The 21,042-nt window shown below is 37.5% G+C and overlaps 2 protein-coding genes across 2 annotated transcripts in view; one reads left to right on the plus strand and one right to left on the minus strand.

Annotated features, from left to right (window-relative positions):
• LOC123683392 overlaps positions 1-17,647 on the plus strand; it is a 41,055-nt gene extending 23,408 nt beyond the window's left edge. Inside the window, exons 2-6 of the mRNA XM_045622404.1 lie at positions 14,101-14,475; positions 15,338-15,616; positions 15,719-15,995; positions 16,091-16,526; positions 16,728-17,647. Of these exons, the coding sequence (XP_045478360.1) occupies positions 14,119-14,475; positions 15,338-15,616; positions 15,719-15,995; positions 16,091-16,526; positions 16,728-17,403 (2,025 nt within the window). The 5' untranslated portion in view covers positions 14,101-14,118 and the 3' untranslated portion in view covers positions 17,404-17,647. The remainder of the gene's footprint in view (positions 1-14,100; positions 14,476-15,337; positions 15,617-15,718; positions 15,996-16,090; positions 16,527-16,727) is intronic.
• An 81-nt stretch (positions 17,648-17,728) lies between these two features.
• On the minus strand, positions 17,729-19,343 carry LOC123683393. Its single transcript, XM_045622405.1, has 5 exons — positions 19,086-19,343; positions 18,733-19,029; positions 18,600-18,679; positions 17,998-18,132; positions 17,729-17,939 (listed from the first exon to the last, which is right to left on the minus strand). Exons 1-5 carry the CDS (start codon positions 19,203-19,205, stop codon positions 17,840-17,842), a joined length of 732 nt encoding a protein of 243 aa, XP_045478361.1. The 5' UTR covers positions 19,206-19,343; the 3' UTR covers positions 17,729-17,839.
• Positions 19,344-21,042: the final 1,699 nt, after the last annotated feature.

Raw genomic sequence — 21,042 nt, forward strand, 5'->3', positions numbered from 1 at the left:
GTAGAAGAAGCATATGTCATTTTTAAAGAGTAAATTTTGTCTCCAACATGAACTATCAAATTTGATATGAAGCGCGCGGAAATAAAAATATATCATCAGTTATACGATATTTCAGTCAATTCGCGAGTTTCTCAACAAAGAACGCACTGCATATGTCCCATAGTGAATCAACGTTTCTTATTAACTCAAAATATATTGAAATAAATACCTAAATATATCAGAAATTCAGAAAACAAAATTCAAGCGCGCCAAACGACGTGAAACAATCAATGACACTTGGAAAGCAAAAGTTGCCAAACCTTTGATTTCAGCAGGTAGATACGGAAAATAATAAATATTCTGCTTATTATAAATTCGACAATTAGGAAAAATATCGAATTCCAAATATTCAAATTTGCATATTTAATCGGAATCACTGAAATAAATATATTTCATTCAATATAATATACATTCATAACGATATAGTAAAATAGTGGATTTGTAAATATATTACAATCCGACAATGTAACCTAACCATGTTGGGGACATGTAAAAATTGCGTATACTCCCTCTATCTATGTTTATTATACTCTATGGTTCAAACATGCAAGTTTAGAGAATTTAGTCAACCATATATATTCAAATATCTAAAATCTTCTTGCATTATGGTCAAAAATGTTTTCTTCATTATGTTAAACTCAAATTATTTATATCCAATTTGTCGTAGTGAAAAATAGAAAGTATAAAACTTATTTCGATTACTCAAGAAATATTCCACAGCTCTCGAGGTGCAGTGCAAAATTGAATAACGAATTTTTTATAGAAAACCAATAAAGAGTCTCACACACCACCCGATCTCCCCTACGTTCAACTTCCGACAAAACAAAGAGTACCAACCATTCTCTCTGCAATTATAACCGATAACCTCTTCGCGTTGACATCCTTGGGTACCTTACGGATGGTAGATTACGGTCCACCTATGGTACTCTGCGTTTAATCCTAATTAGAATAACGTCGACAGGACAATGGCTCGTCTGAAATGTTGGTATAACCGTCGTTAATACAAACGTAAGAGTCGGTCCCATGTCGATATCTATACAAATTGTCGGTCTTGGTCGTGCCATTGTTTATTGTTCCGATAGTACCAACGTGTCACGCGGGGAACTTGGTTCTTGCGGCCTTAAGAGATGGACTAGGAGTGGTACCTACATGATTCCTGTCGGTTCTTGAAGGTTGTTTTCGATTCGAGGCGATAGAGAAGGATTGAAATGTTTCGATGGGACATTTTAGATTTTCACTATCGTATTGTTTGATAAGATAATTTTCTGGATTGTCTTGAGCTTCTGTTGGCTACCTTGGTTTAAGATTTTGAACTAGAGGTAACACTCAATAAGACCTGAGCCATACCAGTAAAAACACATTTTTTCTTCCAAATTCGCCTTTATACGACAACATAGTCACCTTCAACGGCGATACTAGTACTCCAATGCTCTTCTACCTTTTCAATAACTCTTTTGTATAGGGATTTATGGCTTGGCTTGATTTTCAAGCTACTTGGCTTGAGCTTGACTTGATTTCAAGTCAAGTATTTAGTTATCATGTTATTGAATCATATCATGCTACTTGATTTTTAGCAGTTTTATTGTGCAGTGTTACATCAATAAAAAAATGATGCAATGAGAAGGAACCTTGCAAAAAACACTTTTATGTATTACATTTATTGTATAGAATAACTGAAAATATCAACGTTTTTGAAATAGAAACATGAATTAAATCACTATAAATCATAACAAAAGAAAAATAATGAAAAAATTAAGTTTCTTAATATTGAGAAACCTCCAGGCTTTGTTTGATTTCATAATTTTCCATCCAGGATCTAAGACATATGCGTCATCTTATAAATTTGTCGCCTAACCTATTGCGGGTTTTTGTAATTGTAAGAGCAGCTCTGGACAATTGTCTTTAAACAAGAGCTGTAGATGCTGACGTTGACAAGAAATCGTCTTTATAGATTTGTCGCCTAATTTATTGCGTGTTTTTGTAAGAGCAGCTCTGGAAAATTGTCTTTCAACTGGAGCTGAAGATGCTGGCATTGATAAAAAATCCTTGGCCATTTTGGCCAAATTTGGAAAGATATTTCTGAAACTACCAAAATCTACCAATAGATTTCATAGAAATGTAAGAAAACTACTAATAAAGTCACACTGACGAAAGCTTCAGTCTCTCGGCGCTCGAATAATCCCCTTATTTAGTCTAAGCGCACAAGAGATTGCAGAAATATATGCCGTGCGACGCGTGCATATCAAGCTCAAGTAATATCAAGTAGCTTGATATCAAGTCAAGCAATAAATATCTAAAATCAAGTCAAGTCAAGCTGAGGTATGTAAGTTTTCATGAGCTTGATTTTCAAGTCAAGTAGTATGTTAAAATATCGAGCTACTTGGCTTGATGAATCCCTTACCACAATTGGCCACTGAGATCTTAAGATTCAACTACTATATACTTTTCTCTTTGGGGCCACGTGAAAGATAAAGCCTATGACAATGCTCCACAATCGATTCAAGACCTTAAAGATGGAATTCGTGAAGTTATCGAGAACTCTTAGTAAAAAACCCTTCAGATGTATTTCTGTCATCTAGTCCATTATGTATGAAATAATTAGTTGAATTAGAATTCCTCTTCGATTTTTCTACGATAAGATCATCTAAAGTTGAAGTACCTCTACTAGTAGCAACTACCAGAAATAATTTATACCATAATCGTAGATGTGACGCTAATTATACATATAAATTTCAATCGCTCGATAATTTCACCAGTTATTTTATTTCAAACACGACCTAGAGGCCCAATTCAACCACAAACGCTTCCAATCCAACGGTACCACAACAAAAAACCCACGAGACAGAAGCCGAAACACCTCCTTCAGGCAACCAGAGCGCGCTGCACTCCTGGCGAGCTTTTCCAACGGCCTAATCAAAACCGCGGGCGAAAATATCTGTCATTTTCAATTACCCGGCCTGCTCCGTTAGTCCCGCTGAGAAAAACCTGAGAACCAAATGATAACTATATCACATCCCCGCCTCTAGTACCGTAATTATTTATCGTGTTTAACGAGCCTGTCGACGTGGAACGGTCTATAAAAAAAAGGTTCGTAGTCGTACGTAGTCGCGACCTCTTATCGCCATCTACGATCGCCGATTCGAATTCGAAATTAATTATAACATGTCCAAATATCCAGCAGGAAGTTGTCGGTTATTTATCGTGACGCGTGACAGGATTCTGGTTTCGGAGATCGATATGGAATCGGAGCCATTTTTCATCGCGGGGACCTTGCGGAGGTGGGGTGTGCCGCAGGGCTCGCGTCGAGACCCGGCGTGTTTGTGCGAAACTGCTAATTTGGTGGTATTTGTAGTTTATTTGTTTATTTCGTATTGGGAGCGGAGAATTACAGGTTACCAAGAGAGTTCGTTTGGTATTTCAAACATATTGCTGAAGATATTTACGTTTTATGATACAGAACATTTGTGGTTTTCTGATGCTACTTTTTGAAATGGTATATTGAATATTGAGGGGGGAAGCATAGCGATGACTTCAATTATTGTCTGAGGAAAATAACAAAGAAAAGATATAGATATATTTATGAATTACCCTCATACGGGTTGTTCCTAAATTCGAGATGTAAACAAAAATTACAGTTTCCTCGGATCATTCAAAAATCAAAGAAAGAATGTCCTATAATCATGGGTCCACAAACGCTTTGTTTTCGAGATACAGGGTGTTAGGGTTAGTTTTTTTTCAAGTTTTTCTCCTCGTAGCACCTTCCCCTTACAAGATATTCAACTGAAATTTGGCATTGACATTCCAATTAAAAGTTTTCATCATGTTATATGCTGATTTTGATTTTATATCTACAGGGTGTTATTTTTCTAGAATTTTTATTGGGTGGACACTGGTAGTTTAGAAAAATGTAAAAAAAAAACTTTGGTTCATTACTACACTGTTTGGTTTTTTATAGTTTTGCTGTATCCAAATTATCTATAAGAAAGATCCAAATAGTGAGCTGTGATCAATAAGTTAATTCTGAGTTTTGATACTAATCCAAGCTGTAGCTAAGAATGATATGATAATGAAGATTCGTTAAACTGATATAATCATCACAAAAAGGTAGGAATTACGAGAAACGCCCTGTACTTCGAAAACAGAGTTCATATTCATAGAACTTTTTTCCTTGAAATTATCCAAGGAATCTCTTATATTCCTTTTTACCTTCAATTTAGAAACACCCTGTATACACTGAAGTCTGAACACTGAAATGTTCTTATTGAACGGACTGTGTAGCGATCTCAATTTTAACCTCTCATCGAGCAAATCCACCAGAGCGCAACTTTCCCTTTTCAACATCTCATAAAAATCTATCGAAATTAGTACCAGAGTACTCTAGATCTTAATGACGATATAATTCGTACGAAACTTTTCAAATTACACACGGAAACGCTGATAGCCCGATAAAAACAGAAAATGTCTTCATCTACTTCTAATGACACACCAATGCCCCTCTCTTCCCCCTCATTAGATCATTCTAATCATACCCTAGGATTACCGCGCGAAAAAAACTTCAAACCGTGGCGTTCGAAAAACCTATCACGTGGGCGTCCTCCGGCCCGTCCCTGGTCCACATACCGCCCGGATAACTGTTCCTCGCTCGGGAGAGCATTCATAATAACGAGTGCTATTCGAAATGGACCACATTGTTGCCGTTCGTTCTGATATAATACCCTTGAGTTTAATTCGATACGTAGATATCAGGATGAAATGTGAAATATGGCAACACTGTATAGGGAAAAAAGTTCTAAAATTGATCGTTCATTGAAAACTTTAATTACTTAGTTAAGCACAGGAACTTATCTCGTATGAAATCCTCTGTAACTTAAAATGTTTATTTATGTATCTGTATGTTTTTATGTATCAGCCATTATCAGATAAATAAACTTATATTATTATTATATTATTGAAGAGTTAAATCAATTTCAACTACGAGCTTAAAGCTTTCTGAGTGATCTTAGAATAAAATATCTGGTTTTTTACAACCAAGACTATGATACACTAAAAGATTTGAATGTGTTTGGATAGATGTAATGTCATATTCAATCAAAAGTCAATCGAGATTCGAGAAGTAACTTTCAAATATGCAAATACATCGGCTAAGGCGATTGGTTTATAATTATAACTTCTACGAGTGATCTTTTTTATTCAGTTGTAACTTTCACTTAAGCTTATGAATATGAAGTGATTTTTATTGTAAAGGAAATATATAGGTATCAGGTATCTGTTGAAGAATTGTTTTGTTACTCAATCTGTTCTTCACCTGACGGTTTCGTTCACCACTACTGTTAGCATCTTCAGAGCAACTAAGTCGTGAATTTTAAATCGATTTTTGAATGGTCCATCTCCCATCAGAAACATAAACCTGGCAACGTCGCCCCTTTCAACAACGAAGCAATTCAAAATTGACCACACGAGCAGCGTCGAAAGAGAGACATAAGTGTTGAACCGGACGGTTATTAGCCGGTAGAAGTAGGGTTAGGTTGGCGATCAACCAGTAATTTCGCTGAACGACTGGCTGCTGACCATTAAACATAACTGGGATGTACCCTAGGGGGCCATCATCGTCCCTAAGACGTGGTATGGAAAGCCAAGGCTTTTGCTGGAAAAATCCAAGACATCCGTCCGTTGAAAATAGCTCAAGAACAAAGTGGTACGCGCGTGTAATGGGCCTGTATATAATGATGGGTTGTTGTTTCTTGCTGGACTTGGGGATTCATCGGATACTTGTAGTACGTCTCTTATTAATTCAAGGGGTACAGGACTGGATTTCTCCTTCTATTGCGCTGTAGAAGGTTGCAAGGTTGATCCTCAAGGTTTCAATTCCATTCACAAGGCTCATTTAGTTCGTTGTTTATAAATCAATACTCAAATGCCTTCAATTTTATGAATTATATTTGTTGAACTAGTGAATATTATATAATTGAAGTCGGAAATTAAGACAAAACGTCCTTAAATGCACAAAAAGAAGTCTCTCTCCAAGATAATACTCCTTGTGATAAGAGATAAAAACCATGGTCAATTGCTTATTCTCCAAATCTGTTCCCCCAGTTTACTGATTTTTGCAGACTTCAAAAGCATGCTCTAGGTATAGAAATTTGGCTCTAATGAAGAATTTCTATGATACTATCGGTAGATTTTGGTAGTTTCAGAAATATCTTTCCAAACTTGGTCAAAATGGCCAATGATTTTTTATCAACGCCAGCAACTTCAGCTCCTGTTGAAAGACAATTTTCTAGAGCTGCTCTTACAGTTACAAAAATCCGCAAAAGGTTAGGTGACAAATCCATAAGATGCCTCATATGTCTTAGATCTTGGATGAATTAACTTGAAATAAAGTCAAGCTCAAGCCAAGTAGCTTGAAAATCAAGTCAAGCCGTGAATCCCTACAAATATCTAGGATTTCAGGTATAATTTAAAAGCGTTAATGTTGAAATATACAGATCTGTTTGCCCAAATAATTTCAACTTGCAATATGAAATATATTGAACAGACAGGACAAACCAGATAATATGACCAACATATGGATTTTATCAAAAATAAGCGATTCTCCACCTTTGCAACACATGGCGTAGATAATGATCAGCCTTTCTCCACCATTGTCAACATGAAAATTACACATGTGGAATCAAAAGGAGGGAGAATCAATTATTTAGAACCTATGGAAATTTATTATCTAGTGAACAGTAATAATTTCGAAATAATACCTGAAGACCTAGACATTTGCATAACGATCCTTTTTTACCAAATTTTAGAGCCCTTCTTTAAAATTTTTCATATCACTTTTTTGTACCCGAATTCATATAAATCCTTCATAAATCATTTCCGTTATCGAATGAGAAATCAATCAATATAGGTAACATCTAAAAATTCCGACTCAATTCGATCGCAACTGCATCCCACCGTTTCGGACTTTATGACTCATCCTCTCGCGGTGTGAATAATGCAGATCGCTCGATTTGACATATCCGACCGAATTTTCTGCCAGCTTTAGCGACAAATCGTTCGTGTCTCACGGATTTGCCGGATAGCGCAGTGTCATCGCCAAAATTTCAACAAAACCCTCCGAAAATAACCGATACTACACAGTTTCCGAAACTTACGCGGTATTAACTGCCAAATCGTTTAATAGACCGTTGACCATTTGTTGGAAATTCATCAGGATCTCGGTCACGTGTGCCAGTTTTCGCTATTGTTCGCTCGATTTTGGGGAAATGTATCGGCTAAAGTTTCCACACACGGCGCGATTGAAAAATTATACGAGGTTTTCTAATAAGAGGATTCATTATGAATAGCCCGCTAATACGCTCTATTAGTGTGACGTCACACACCTCCATTTTTGGTTCTCCTGTCAGTGTTCGGAATACGAACAAATAAATTGTCATTCAAATTAGTACGGTAGTACGGTGTCGTTGAAGGAATTGGCTTATTTTCATAAATAAGGGTATTTGAGGAATGATTTCAGTATTAATTGATAGACAGAAGGAACGAGGTTAATACCAGTAAGTTTGAATCCTGTATCATTCCTCAGATTTTGTAAAAAGCCGTGTTTATTAGTTGAACTTCAAGTTCGAACTTACTGGCATCAATCTCGTTCCTTCTGTTTATCAATTAATACTAAAATCGTTCCTTAAATAATCTTATTTATCGAAATAAGCCAATTTCTTCAACGACAACGTACTAATTTGAATGACAATTTGTTTGTTTGGATTCCGAACACTGACAGGAGACCTAAAATGGCGGTGTGTGACATATTCACTAATAGAGCGTATTGGGCAGCTGCCACTTTTGGAGTTGTCATCTTTTGACATTTGTCAAGAAGAACTAAGCTAATACAATAAATGAAGCTGGTGCAACTGTTACAGTTAGGGATTCACGGCTTGGCTTGATTTTCAAGCTACTTGGCTTGAGCTTGACTTGATTTCAAGTCAAGAAGTAGTTTTTCAATCTCAAGTCAAGTATTTATTCATCAAGTTTTGAATCATATCAAGCTACTTGATTTTTAGCAGTTACACTCCAGCAAATGTTATAAGAATGACTTCACGTATCTCCTCATTTTTAGCATTTTATCGAGTTAGGTTAGGTTTTCTGGACGTATAAAAAAGAGGAAATATTAAAGTTATCGTAAATCCGTTTTTCAGCAGGAAAATAAATCATTCGCCATCAAACATAATCATAATGAATAATCTTCTAGGGTATTGCCTGAAAATTGGCCAGAATCGGCTGCTTCCTCATTGCGCCAATGGAAATAATCATTTTAATTGCTGGTTCATAACAGGAAGGCTCGTCTTCGCGCAATGGTTATCATTTACCATATATGAATTAGTCCGCTTTGGTTGGTGGACTGTAATGAGTTACTCTACTATTTTCTTAAGGTAACGGCCGAGGAGATAATGAATTGTCTTGAGAATCTGGCCGAGGAATTTTCGAAGGAACGTATCATCATCAATTTATATGGTTCTGTATGTCGATCCAGGCGATGTGAAGCAGCGAGAATTCTCACTCTAATAGCCAGGTGGTCTTAGGACTTACACAATTGAACTTTCGAACTTTATTGACGATAATATAGGGTTTTCCAATAGGAATTTAAAATGGCAATGGTTGAAAATCAAGCCAAGCTGTGAGTCCCTACAAATGTGTAGGGATCATGGCTTGACTTGATTTTCAAGCTACATGGCTTGAGCTTGACTTGATTTCAAGTCAAGTATTTATTTATCAAGTACTTGAATACTATAAGCTACTTGATTTTTAGCAGTTTTATTGTGTAGTGTCCCATCAATAAAAAAATGATGAATTGAAAAGAACCTTGCGAAAAAAACTTTTATTTATTAAATTTATTGTATAAAAGAACCGAAAATATCAACTTTGTTGAAATAGAAACATAAATTGAATCACTTTGAATCATGACAAAATAAATAATGATAAAATAATTGAGTTTCGTAATATTGAGAAACCTCCAGACTTTGTTTGATTTCATAATTTTCCATTCATGATCTAAGACACATGAGGCATCTTATAGATTTATCGCCTAACCTATTGCGGGTTTTTGTAACTGTAGGAGCAGCTCTGGAAAATTGTCTTTCAACAGGAGCTGAAGATGCTGGCGTTGATAAGCAATTCTTGGCCATTTTGGCCAAGTTTCGAAAGATATTTCTGAAACAACCAAAATCTACCAATAGATTTAATTGAAATGTGAGAAAGCTACTAATAAAGCCACACTGGCAAATGCTTCAGTCTCACGGCACTCGAGGAATTCCCTTTATTTAGTCTAAGCGCGCACGAGATTACAGAAATATATGCCGTGCGACGCGTTCATATCAAGCTCAAGTAATATCAAGTAGCTTGATATCAAGTCAAGCAATAAATACCTAAAATCAAGTCAAGTCAAGCTCAAGTATGTAATTTTTCACAAACTCGATTTTCAAGTCTAGTAGTTGGTTAAAATATCAAGCTACTTGGCTTGATGAATCTCTAGTCATTTGTTTTCAATAGGTTATGTCATTTAATCGTAAAAAGATACACGCTTCAACAACTTTTGAAACAGAGCTTAGATATTTAGATCGCTAATATAGCCATAAATCCAATAATTTATCCGATCTCGAAGGACCAGCGGATCCACGTGGACAACCTTACAGATGTTGACAAGCGTCCGTTAAAGAAATCCTACAACACGTTCAGCGACTTATCAAAACATCGATTCCTAATCCCATCCATTCTCTCGACGCGTTAAAATTAGTCCCGTGTAAGCCGGGCCTAATTGACTCGTAAATTAGGCATCGATCATAACGAGGATCGGAATTAATGAAGCTATCACTAATCTCTCGTTTTTCCACTTCCCAGTGGTATATGGACAATATCAAACGTAAGGAACTCGCTTGATTTTCGATCGATTTCATCTTACGCAACATCGACGAGAAAGAAACCTGTTCCGTAGTGATGCCATTAATCAATGGCAGACTGAGACCTTCGCCGGTGGTTATTTTGGGTAAGTATGGCGAATCTTTATGGCCTAGATGCGTATGAAAGTACCCCGAAATCGATCGCTTCTGAAATCAAGTTGGTTTGTTTGTTGTGATGGGGACGTTCATGTTGGAATATTGTGGGTTTTGGTTTATTGTTGACAATGAATTTTCAGAAAAATTCGATCCTCTTCGATACAATTTTATTTAGTACGATTTGTCTTGCGCTTCAAAATAGGCCTCAGTTCCGGCGATTACTTCTTCATTGGCGCTAAACTTCTTTCCAACGAGCATTCTTTTGAGGTCTGAGAACAGAAAAAAGTCGCTGGGGGCCAGATCTGGCGAATATGGTGGATGCAGAAGCAATTCGACGCCCAATTCATGCAATTTTGCCATTATATTCATTGATTTGTGACACGGCGCATTGTCTTGATGAAACAGCGCCTTTTTTTACTTCAAATGGGGCCGTTTTTTAACGATTTCATTCTTTAAACGATCCAATAAGTTATATAATAATCGCTGTTGATGGTCTGGCCCTTTTGGAGGTAATTAATGAATATTATACCTTGCGCATCCCAGAATACTGATGCCATAACTTTTCCAGCTGACTGTTGTGTTTTTCCTCGCTTTGGATTCGATTCATCGTGTGTAGTCCACTCAGCTGACTGTCGATTGGACTCCGGAGTGAAATGATGGAGCCATGTTTCTTCCATTGTCACATATCGACGCAAAAATTCAGGTTTATTACACAGCTTCAAACACTGCTCAGAATCATTAACACGTTGTTGCTTTTGATCGATTGCACAACTTCATCAAAATATGTTAAGGAATTGGTATTCAAGAATTATATCAGGATGATCACAGCTTATTCAAGTACAAAATCAAAATGACATCTGTTTTCACTCCAGAAATATAACGAGTACATCTAGAAAACAATTCGAAGAATCATTAATCTTTTATTAGTTGTTCCAACTGTACCTGAAGCACTAAATTTTCAGCATGGAAATGAAGCTGTTGAAATATAAATACGTATCAAAGTTCACTGTGTGTCGGCGCGAGGTGATTCATAAAATTCTATCATTTTCTCATCACAATACAAGGAAAGATATACGGTGTGCCAACTAAATTATATCTTTTTTTCAACTTTCTCCGAACTGTGGAGCCAAAATATAACAAGATCTCGTTATTTTAGGCTTCACGATCGATTGAAATCTAGAGAAACAGATATATTCGATATAATTCATATTTAGAAGTCGAGGTGTAAGTGTTTCTATTTTGAATCGGTGTAAATATTTGAAGTTTAACAATTGTCTATACAGAGTGTTAGTGAATAATTTCGACAAACTTCATCGGTTGTTTTACGTCGTTTGACGCACTTGAAGTTATGTTTTCTGAATTTCTGATATATTTAGGTATTTATTTTAATATATTTTGAGTTAAAATGAAACGTTGATTTACTGTGGGACATAAGAAGTGCGTTCTTTGTGGAGAAACTCGCGAATCGAGTGAAATATCGTATCACTGATATGTTTTCATTTCCGCGCGCTTCATGCCAAATTTGATAGTTCATGTTGGGGACAAAATTTGCTTACTGAAAATGACATATTCTTGCTCTATCCATGTTTAATACTCTGAGGATCTGACTAAGTATTAAAGATATTAAATTTTCCCCTCAGTTAATATTTTGCCTTATTTTGACTAAAAAGAATTGAGTAAACTGAATTTGCTGGACTTGTTTTCAGCGTATAAAATGATCTCTTTGTTAAAGAGATGAACAGAAGCAAAACTAAGCAAAAGAAGACTATTGAAGGACTTAATAGTACTTAATAATACACACTTAGGAAGAACATAGTGTGTTTGGTTTCTGTATATCTAGGTGTGTTTGAGATTGGAGTCTATAACTTAGTTTCTCTGTTATTGTTATCAATGTTTCATGTTTTGTTGAGATCATTTCAATTTTAATTTTGTTTTATTAAAATTAGTTTCAAATGGGATGTACCTTACTAATTTATGTATTATTACAGGAATAAATAAATAAAGATCTTTAATAAACTTCCGAATGAAAGTCGTCACCATTGAATTAACGACTTCATTAGAAAATTGTCTTCTTCTTCGCGTACATCTAATACGTGCCATGTAACACTTCGTTGTACAAGTACGTGGTAGAAACGCATTGTTTTAATAGCTTCGTTAACATTACAAGGTGCGTCCGAGCAAAATCCAATATTCGCCTTCCAAGAACATCTCCGAGAAGTTGGAGCAACTCCAAACCAGCTACACCGACAGCTTTCTTGTGTCCGCTGGTACCCGACATCACACTGAATTCGAATTTTATGCAAATAGGTTCCGTGTTTACCGCGCGGTTGTCTTTTTTTTTTACTCCCGCCCCAATGAATAACAAATTCTACACTATTTTTTATGGTTATTCCGATCCTTTTCCCATCGAGTATGATTTACGAGCGTAGGAAATATCGGTTGGAACTGGTTTCGATATTTATTTCCATAGGAATCACTTTTGGTCTTGTCAATTTTTTTAAGACGCTGTATCGAGAAGTGAGAACCAGTGGTGTGGTGTGGGTGGGGTCAATCAGTCGATTTTTGGCTTGGACACACGTGGAAAAATACATGAAAACTGATTCTACTATATTTACATTATATACAGGGTGTTAGAGAATGTGTGTTAAAAACTATGTACAGGGTGTTTATGAATTAGTGCGACTAACTTCAGGGAGTGAATCTTCATGAAAAAATAATGTTTCTCTTAAAAACTGATTATTTATTTATTCATCTGAAACCGGTCGAGATATTCAAATTAAATTTTGTGCGTTGCAAGAGGTATATGTTGCGCATTTATTGACATGAATTTTGTGTTCATAATTGTCCATGTTGCCAAACCTTGGATTTCAGCAGGTAGATACAAAAAATAATGAATATTCTGCTTATTATAAATTCGACAATTAGGAAAATATCGGATTCCAAATATTCAAATTTGCATATTTAATCGGGAATCACTCAAATAAATATATTTCATTCAATATAATATATATTCACAACGATATAGTAGAATTGTGGATTTGAAAATATATCACAACCCGACAACGTAATCTAACCATGTTAGGGACATGTGAAAATTGCGTATACTTCCTCTATCTATGTCAAATCTAGAAACCATGGATAAATTGACTGTATTTCTTGAAAATGATTAGAAAATCACACAGGTGCTAATTCGCGAAATAAAAACATGTATGACTATCACGCAAATCTCAATAGAAATACTACAAACCATCAATTTAGCAAAATCTTCGCTCTCTCTTCCTTATTTGAATTATACCCACTTGATAAACAGTTTGTTGATTGGAATAAAACCGATGGCGACACCAACTTTCATAAACAGGGGTGGCCAAGAGGGGGGCGGATTTTTTTTGGGGGGCCAAAGTAAATCAAAATTAAAGTTCTGCCAATCTTTTCGCCTTAGTATGTCAAATTTTAGGGTGGGGCCAGAAAAATTTTAGGGGGGGCTCGGGTCCCCCCTGGTTCTCCCTAGCGTCGCCACTGAATAAAACTCAAGTAATTTAAGAATTGTTCAAACTAGACTCATATCCGAACATTTTTTCGTAATGTTGTAAAAAATGCTCAGTAATGCAGCTTGTTAGCTACGTTCATCTTAGCCAAACAGTAACCTATTGAATAATAAGCAGTCTTACAGAAAAAATGTACCGAAATCGGCGGAACTTATCCGAAACTAACGCGGAAGAAGCAGAAGAAGCCAAATTCGATTTACTGAGACGAAACAGCTGAGTCATCAATCAGTAAAACTCATCAGCGGCGTTACAAATCATCGAAGGTTCGTTAATAAGAAAGCGGAAAAAAATTCCTAAGAAAGCGACAACGCTGTACCCTACAGTATAGCCAGACTTCGCGCTATTTTCCCTCAAATGCAGACTTTCAGTGTTGCCACATTTCCAAAATATCCCTCTGTCACAGAATTTCCTATCTACAGTGTTGTCAATTCTCCAAAATTTCCCTAAATCCCCGATTTTAATCCCGTTTCTTGTTTCAGGATGACGGATGGCACTGAATGAGCGCGGGCGGCAGCGCAGGCAGCGGCGGCGGCTCAGGGAGCAGCTCATCGACCGCGGCTCTGCGTGCGGCGGCGGCGAAGGGGAACGCAGCGGCGTGCGCCCGGATACTGGGCGGGCAGAGATGCGTGAGGTTCTCCAGGGACGAACAAGGTCGGTCGGCCCTTCACCTTGCCGCCCAGGGCGGACACGCTGCCGTCATCCGGCTGCTGTTGGGCGTTGCGGCGCCCAAAGAGGTCGACTCGCCGGACGGGGATGGTTGTACGCCACTGCAGAGGGCAGCCGCGGATGGACACGAAGAAGTCATCAAGCTGCTGTTGGCCAGAGGCGCCGATGCTGACAGGCAGGACAGCGTGGTGAGTTGAATTTTTTTTTGAGAAATGTTTTACCCTTTATTTGTGCCTTTTTGTTGTGGTTTTATTTGTTAGCTACTAATTATAAGGTAGTGCTTTTTGTGGTGAAAGTGGTGTTTTGTTCGCTTTCTAATAGAATGATTATTCCTTACTACGTCCTCGTATGTGTAATAGAAATTTCCCAAGGTGTCAAAACCTTCATAACATAACGAACACGCTTAGAAGATGATCAAAGTCGCAAGAATGCCTCCACTTCCTCCATCTGGACACCTGAACTGCTGCCAAAATCTCTAATTTATTATCGCATTCTCTTTATGCAGTTGCCAATGGTCCACTTTCGGTGCTTGCCTGTCATTGTTTCCAGAAAGACCCCCTCACGTGTCAAAAATATCGCCTGCAGTCCAGAAAACTGCGCGGAATAATCCAAAATAGACGTCTCGACCTTCCTACGTTTTCATAACTAAACAAATGCTGTCGTTTAATCGTTTAAGCGATAACTTATTGCCGGACAAATCTCTCGGAATTCTTAACTAGCTCCCACGCTCTGTAATTTATGCTACTGTGGACAAAAAGTTAGTTGTTGATGCCGATTAAGTAAAAGGCGCCGAAAATATTTTATTCGACTCATTAATGTTCATTGTGTCTCCATCTTTTATCCCAATATAAAACTGCTTGCCTACATACTATACTAACTTCTTTTTGCTTTCTTGCTTGCATCTTGATCTTCAGGTAGGTACTGCTTCAATATGCTTTCATTTCATTTTATCCATATTATAATAGTCCTTCAAAACTAACATGCATGATAGCTAACATCCGAAACGGATAGGAATTGGAAGAAGAATATATTTCTTCATTTTGTTCACAGCATGGCAACAGCGCCTTGCACGAGGCCTCCTGGAAGGGGTACAGCAAGAGCATAAGACTCCTGTCGGCAGCTGGTGCCAAACTGGACACCCCTAACGCTGGAGGCTTCACCCCACTCCACCTCTGTTGCCAGAACGGTCACAACCAATCCTGCAGGGAGCTGCTTCTGTCTGGGTGTGACGTCGACATCAAAAACCACTATGGTGACACCTCGCTACACACTGCTGCCAGATATGGCCATGCTGGAGTCACCAGGATACTCATTTCCGCCCAATGCAAGGTGAGAACCAAAGGAAATAGTGGTTTACTTGTCCACAAGTACTTTTCTTACATTTTAGCTGTTATTTTTTTTATAACGTCATTATAATATTCGTTTCCATAGGTTTCTGAACAGAACAAGAATGGAGATACTGCCCTGCACATTGCAGCAGCAATGGGAAGACGTAAACTGACTAGGATTATCCTAGAAGCTGGTTGTGATAAGAGGGTGAGGAACAAACAGGGTGAATCTGCCAGGGACATAGCCATACGCAAAGAATTGCACGAGATATTAGCCATCCTAGACGATTGCGCGAGTTTTAGAAGAGACAAGAAGTCCACTCGTAGCAAAAAACCTAGAGGCAAGAGCAAAGTTAGATTCGAAACCAAAGAAGGAGAAGGTAAATATAAGTTTCTCAGTTGTAAAGTTCTAAGATACCTTGGCACGTCCATGATTCTCAAAGATTCGGATAAACTCCAATTTCTCCTTTTTCAGACACCTTGGACCTCGCTAAGGGACGCCACTGGTCCCCGTACGGCTGCCACTACTACCCCGACCCAGAGGCTTTTCCCTCACCTCGCCTGGACTCTCTACCACAAGAACCCCTGAAAAAAGGAGAGCAGTACTACCTGGACCTGGCAGGGAACATCAGGAAAGGTCCTGTAGGAGTGGGATACACTTGTTACTGCGCTCCTCTCTTCAGGCACATCGAAGCCAAGATGGAAAAGGACAAGAAGGAACTCCAGAAGGCTCAGCTGAGGCTGGGACAAAGAGTAGCTGGCTTGGAGCAGAAGCTGAATCGCGGAGTTATGGGAAGAAGGTCGGAGAGGGTGACCATGATGAATAAAGAGCCGCAGGAGCCCCAGCTGCCGAGATCCAGGAGCTTGGAGATGCTGGACAGTATAGAGAAGGGGCCCCTTCAGTCTACAAGGTGAATAAGTTGATGGTGTGGAAGCTTTGGGATTATATTGGGATCTTGTGTATATTTGTTACTTTTCATTGGAGTTGGGCTTGTATAACTTTGTTTTAACACTTGTAGCTTAGGTTTTAACACTAAAACACTTCATGAGCTAGTAAGAAGAGTACAAATGCTGATCGAATGCTATTTTAACTGTTAACCTTCAATTTCAAGGAGCATGGACGAGTTAGACAACGACAACAACAACCTCCCTGACCATCGACCATCAGTAAAAGAACTGGTTGCCAGGATCCAACTCCAGCAGTCTGAGAAGCAACGAGATGGCGAGAACAGCGAAAGTAGCGATGACGAAGACAGCCCCATGAGGTTCTCCCACCAACTGGGCATCATGGGAAACTCTAACCTCTCCCCCATCCCGTCAGAGATGCCCAGGAGTAGGAGTGGCGTGTACAACGCAGACCTAGGGGCCTCCGTCTACGACCCTGGTCCTTCCAGACACCTGGAGCCGACTGTAATCATCAACCACGGAAGAAGCTCGCACGATCACTCTGGTGAGAGTCAAGTCAGCTTTGCGGGGGAGAGCACCAAGTACTACAACTCTGTTAAATATGCGGACTCTTCGAAATACGTGGATTTGAACTCGAGGTTCGCCAAGTTGAGAGTGTTGGACGGTAGGAACAATAACGAGGCGTCTTCTAGGATGATGGACGGCAGTAAGATGTTCGAGAGCACGGCCAGAATGCTGGACAATGTTCACGATACCGCGGACAGAGACACTAACAATGATTCCGGGTATTCCACCAAGGTTTACGGAAGCTCCAAAGGGAATTCCCCAAGTTTATCCGGACAGTTGGAAGGGGATATACCCGGAGCTTCCAGTTTGGTCTAGAACACTTTTCATTTTTCGAGAAGTGCACACTTCGATTTGATCTCGGTTGAATTTTCTGAGATTCCGTTGAATTACACTTTGTATATGTATTTTTGTCCAATTGTATTGGATTATTGTATATTGTAAAAGGTTCGTTTTGTAGATTCTTGATGAACGTACTACATAGAATTTTTTAAGATGATTTTGTTGATTGATAATTATATTTTTAACAAAGAGAATAAAGATCTATATTTTTATTATTGAATATTTTTCTGGTTGTTTTTTTCAAGGCACCCAAAGACAAATGTCTTTCTTTGGACCCAGGAGGAAGGCAAGTGAAAGACTGTTTACTATAACTTGTACATTATATTCGTTTCTTGTCATAAAAATATAAGTAATAAATAGAATTCGTTATCTTATGTATATAAAATATAAAAATATTTAACTATTAATGTAATCATTCGAACATAGGTCTCACTTCGTACCTAAGAAGATACATCTGAAGGGTAAAAGCACTGGTTAGAAGTTTTTGGTGATACATTTGGCAGACTTCAAACCTAAAAAAAAATTGGCACTCACTAAATAGCAATATCTTTCAACAAATCAAAAACTTACCCTGCTTTTGCAAACACCTGTCTGGCACCTTCTTGGCAATCCGTAAAACAAACTTCCAAATTATTATATCTATTTACCTTGCACCATTCTTGCACAGTCTTTGTTAATTTAAGAGCAATGCCTTTTTTTCTATACCTGAAAATAGGGAAGCTTTGATTACTGAATTAAAATACTGTGCTAAAACCTTAGAATATAGATAGAAGGAACGGAAAGTAAACATTTGTGCTCAATTCCGAATACAAGAGAGATGGAACTTTAGTGTCACCAATCACAATTGAGCTAGCCGATTGTGTGTGCGAGCTATAGGCGTGGAGAAACCTGATTTGATTGTTGAATGCTTTATCAGGAATCCTTTTTTCATAACTTCACAATAGCTTAATCATTAAATTGAGAAAAAGATTGACCCTTTTGAAAGACAAAAGAATTTTTATGAATAAATCACATTGTAGACTATTTTTGAGCATCAATTGATAACTTCGAAATTAATCAAATTATGTTACGCTACTGCTATAGTGTCTCCTCAGACAAGGAGTGACGAATATTGGCATCAGTTACAAGGTGATTTCCGTTCCTCTTATTAATGTTCTAAGGCTTAAACTGACCTTTGGTCTACGGCTAATCTGAAAAGCCAAGCCCAATCATTCCTCTTTGCATGCCTCATAACAGCTATCGTACCTACAAGCTGAAAAAATAATATTGTGAATGCTAAACATTATAATATGAAATACATCCTACCCTTCTTTTCATCTTCTTAATATCAACAGCTGCTTCGTTGAATTCGGTCTCTGAGACGATCTTATATTCTAAATGATTCACGTTTGTGGAAAAAATTGGCTCTACAACTTCTGCCACCCAGCATTGTAAAGGTTTTTTGGTGTTTATCAGTTCGGCAGATTTTATCAGTACAGATCCATAAATAACTACGTAGAGTACAGTAAAAACTATAGGGACGGAGAATATGCAGTAAAGCAACGGTACATTCATAAAAATGAACATATAGGCAGATACTAAGGTAATCAACTGGAAAGTTATCTGAAAAACATGAAAATTAGAATCTTTTTAAAGAATTTAATCTAACTCCAACTTACCTCACTTAAAACTACGTTAAGCCAAGAATTAAAAATATTAGAAATGTAGGCATTTCTAACTATATCCGATATATTTGGGAGATCTTGTGGTTTAAATTCTCTTATAACGATGTACAGCATCTTGTATATGTTGAGGCAATTACATCTGAAGGATCCGATAATAATTGGCTTACATTTTTATGTGTTTGTTTCTTTCGAAGCAGAGGAACTTCAAGTTTTTGTTAGGTTAGAATTTTTCGCCTGGGGATGAATCACTTGTTGATATTAGCGTATGTCATTTCAAACACTGTTGATGTAATTTGTGTTGACGAAACAATTTTATATTAAAACAAGTTCTTTTTATTTCCGATTCAGAGATGATATACAACAATTATTCGTATTATTACGGCAACATAAGTTTGATGTTTTTGTTGTAAAATTCATAATGAGGTGGCTGTATTTTTATATATCAATTTTTCATCTGGTGGATGCGCTTTTTCTTCGAGAGGAAGATATAAGAAGAGATTACATCTTGAAGTATTAATGAAGACAAACTTTAGTTATGAACCATAACCTGGGTAATCTTACCCAGAATCATGAATTATCAATATTTCGTTTATAATTCCTCATAAAACGAATGTAATGAACGACAAGGTTAATTTTGAGGTATAATGAATTGGTGAATACGCAGAATATGTTTTTCTATTCAGAAGCAACGGTGTTGTAAACGGTGTTTGCTGATCATTATTCATGGGTGGATGAACCAAGCACATAAGATTTAATTCAAACATGAATCGGCTTTCCCTTTCTGAAATCAGACAAGAATATTTCGCGAATTCAAGCCTTTGATCCCTCTGTTTGCGTGTAACCATTTGTTATTCCTTGACGTTTGCCTGAACTACCTCAAGGAAACTCTTTTCCACAGTTCGCTGACCATCAAAAGCACCCTCCTAAAAGGCCTGTTAAAACAGAATGCCGGAAAATCCTCCATATACAAGGAATTGATTGATGGCGTCTTATTCCAGCTGAAATTAATCTTAGTTGGTTTATTCGAAATGATAGTGTCTTTATTGTTGATGGCACATTCTACAAGTCATCCTTGGGTTCATTGACTGATGCTACACTGGTTTTGGTGAGAAGAAGATGATGCAAATTACATGACTCCAAAATATATCAGGTGTGAGATTTGTTGTAGTCTAGGTGAACTTGATTTTTTCTGATTTGTGGAAAAAATTTCATGGAATTTGCACAACCATAACGAATTTTTGGCTAAAATGGCAATGGAACAATCAGTTTCTGCGATTACTTCTCCATTGGCTCTAAATTTCTTTCTATAGGGAGCATTCTTTTGAGGTCTGAGGACAGGAAAAAGTCGCTGGGGTCCAGATCTGGCGAATATGGTGGATGCAGAAGCAATTCGAACCCAATTCATTGTTTTCATAGATTTGTGACACGGCGCATTATCTTGATGAAGCAATACTTTTCTTTCCTTCAAATGGGACCGTTTTTCAACGATTTCATCCTTCAAACGATCCAATAACGCTATATAATATTCGCTATTGATGGTCTGGCCCTTTTGAAGGTTATCAAAATATTATACTTTGCGCCTCCCAGAATACTGGTGCCATAACCTTGCCAGCTGACTGTTGTGTTTTTCCTCGCTTTGGATTCGGTTCTTCGGGTGCAGTACACTCAGCTGACTGTCGATTGAACTCCATAGTGGAATGATGGAGCCATGTTGGTACTAATGATACTAACTAAAAATCATATGGATCATATGGCCTAATAAAAATAACTCTGAATGTAACTTCAGCAAAGTGATTTTCTAAATAGTTTCATTTGATTTTGTGATATCGTATTTTTCACCACGAATTTACACAAAATATTTGTTTTTAGTAAGATTTCGTGTATAGCATTGACCAAAATACGTGTCCCAGTCATATAACTTCTAATTTAGTTCTCCACCTATTTTTTTCGT

The sequence above is a fragment of the Harmonia axyridis genome, chromosome 6 (genome assembly GCF_914767665.1).
Source record: "Harmonia axyridis chromosome 6, icHarAxyr1.1, whole genome shotgun sequence".
NCBI lineage: Eukaryota > Metazoa > Arthropoda > Insecta > Coleoptera > Coccinellidae > Harmonia > Harmonia axyridis.

What these genes read in the sequence shown, in the direction of transcription:
- LOC123683393 (XM_045622405.1), bottom strand. Translation starts at nt 19,205, where the DNA reads ATGCTGTACATCGTTATAAGAGAATTTAAACCACAAGATCTCCCAAAT. An exon ending in TTAAGAAGATGAAAAGAAGG is followed by an intron (nt 18,680 to 18,732) that starts GTAGGATGTATT and finishes TTATTTTTTCAG; the next exon opens with CTTGTAGGTACGATAGCTGT. An exon ending in CAGGTGTTTGCAAAAGCAGG is followed by an intron (nt 17,940 to 17,997) that starts GTAAGTTTTTGA and finishes ATTTTTTTTTAG; the next exon opens with GTTTGAAGTCTGCCAAATGT.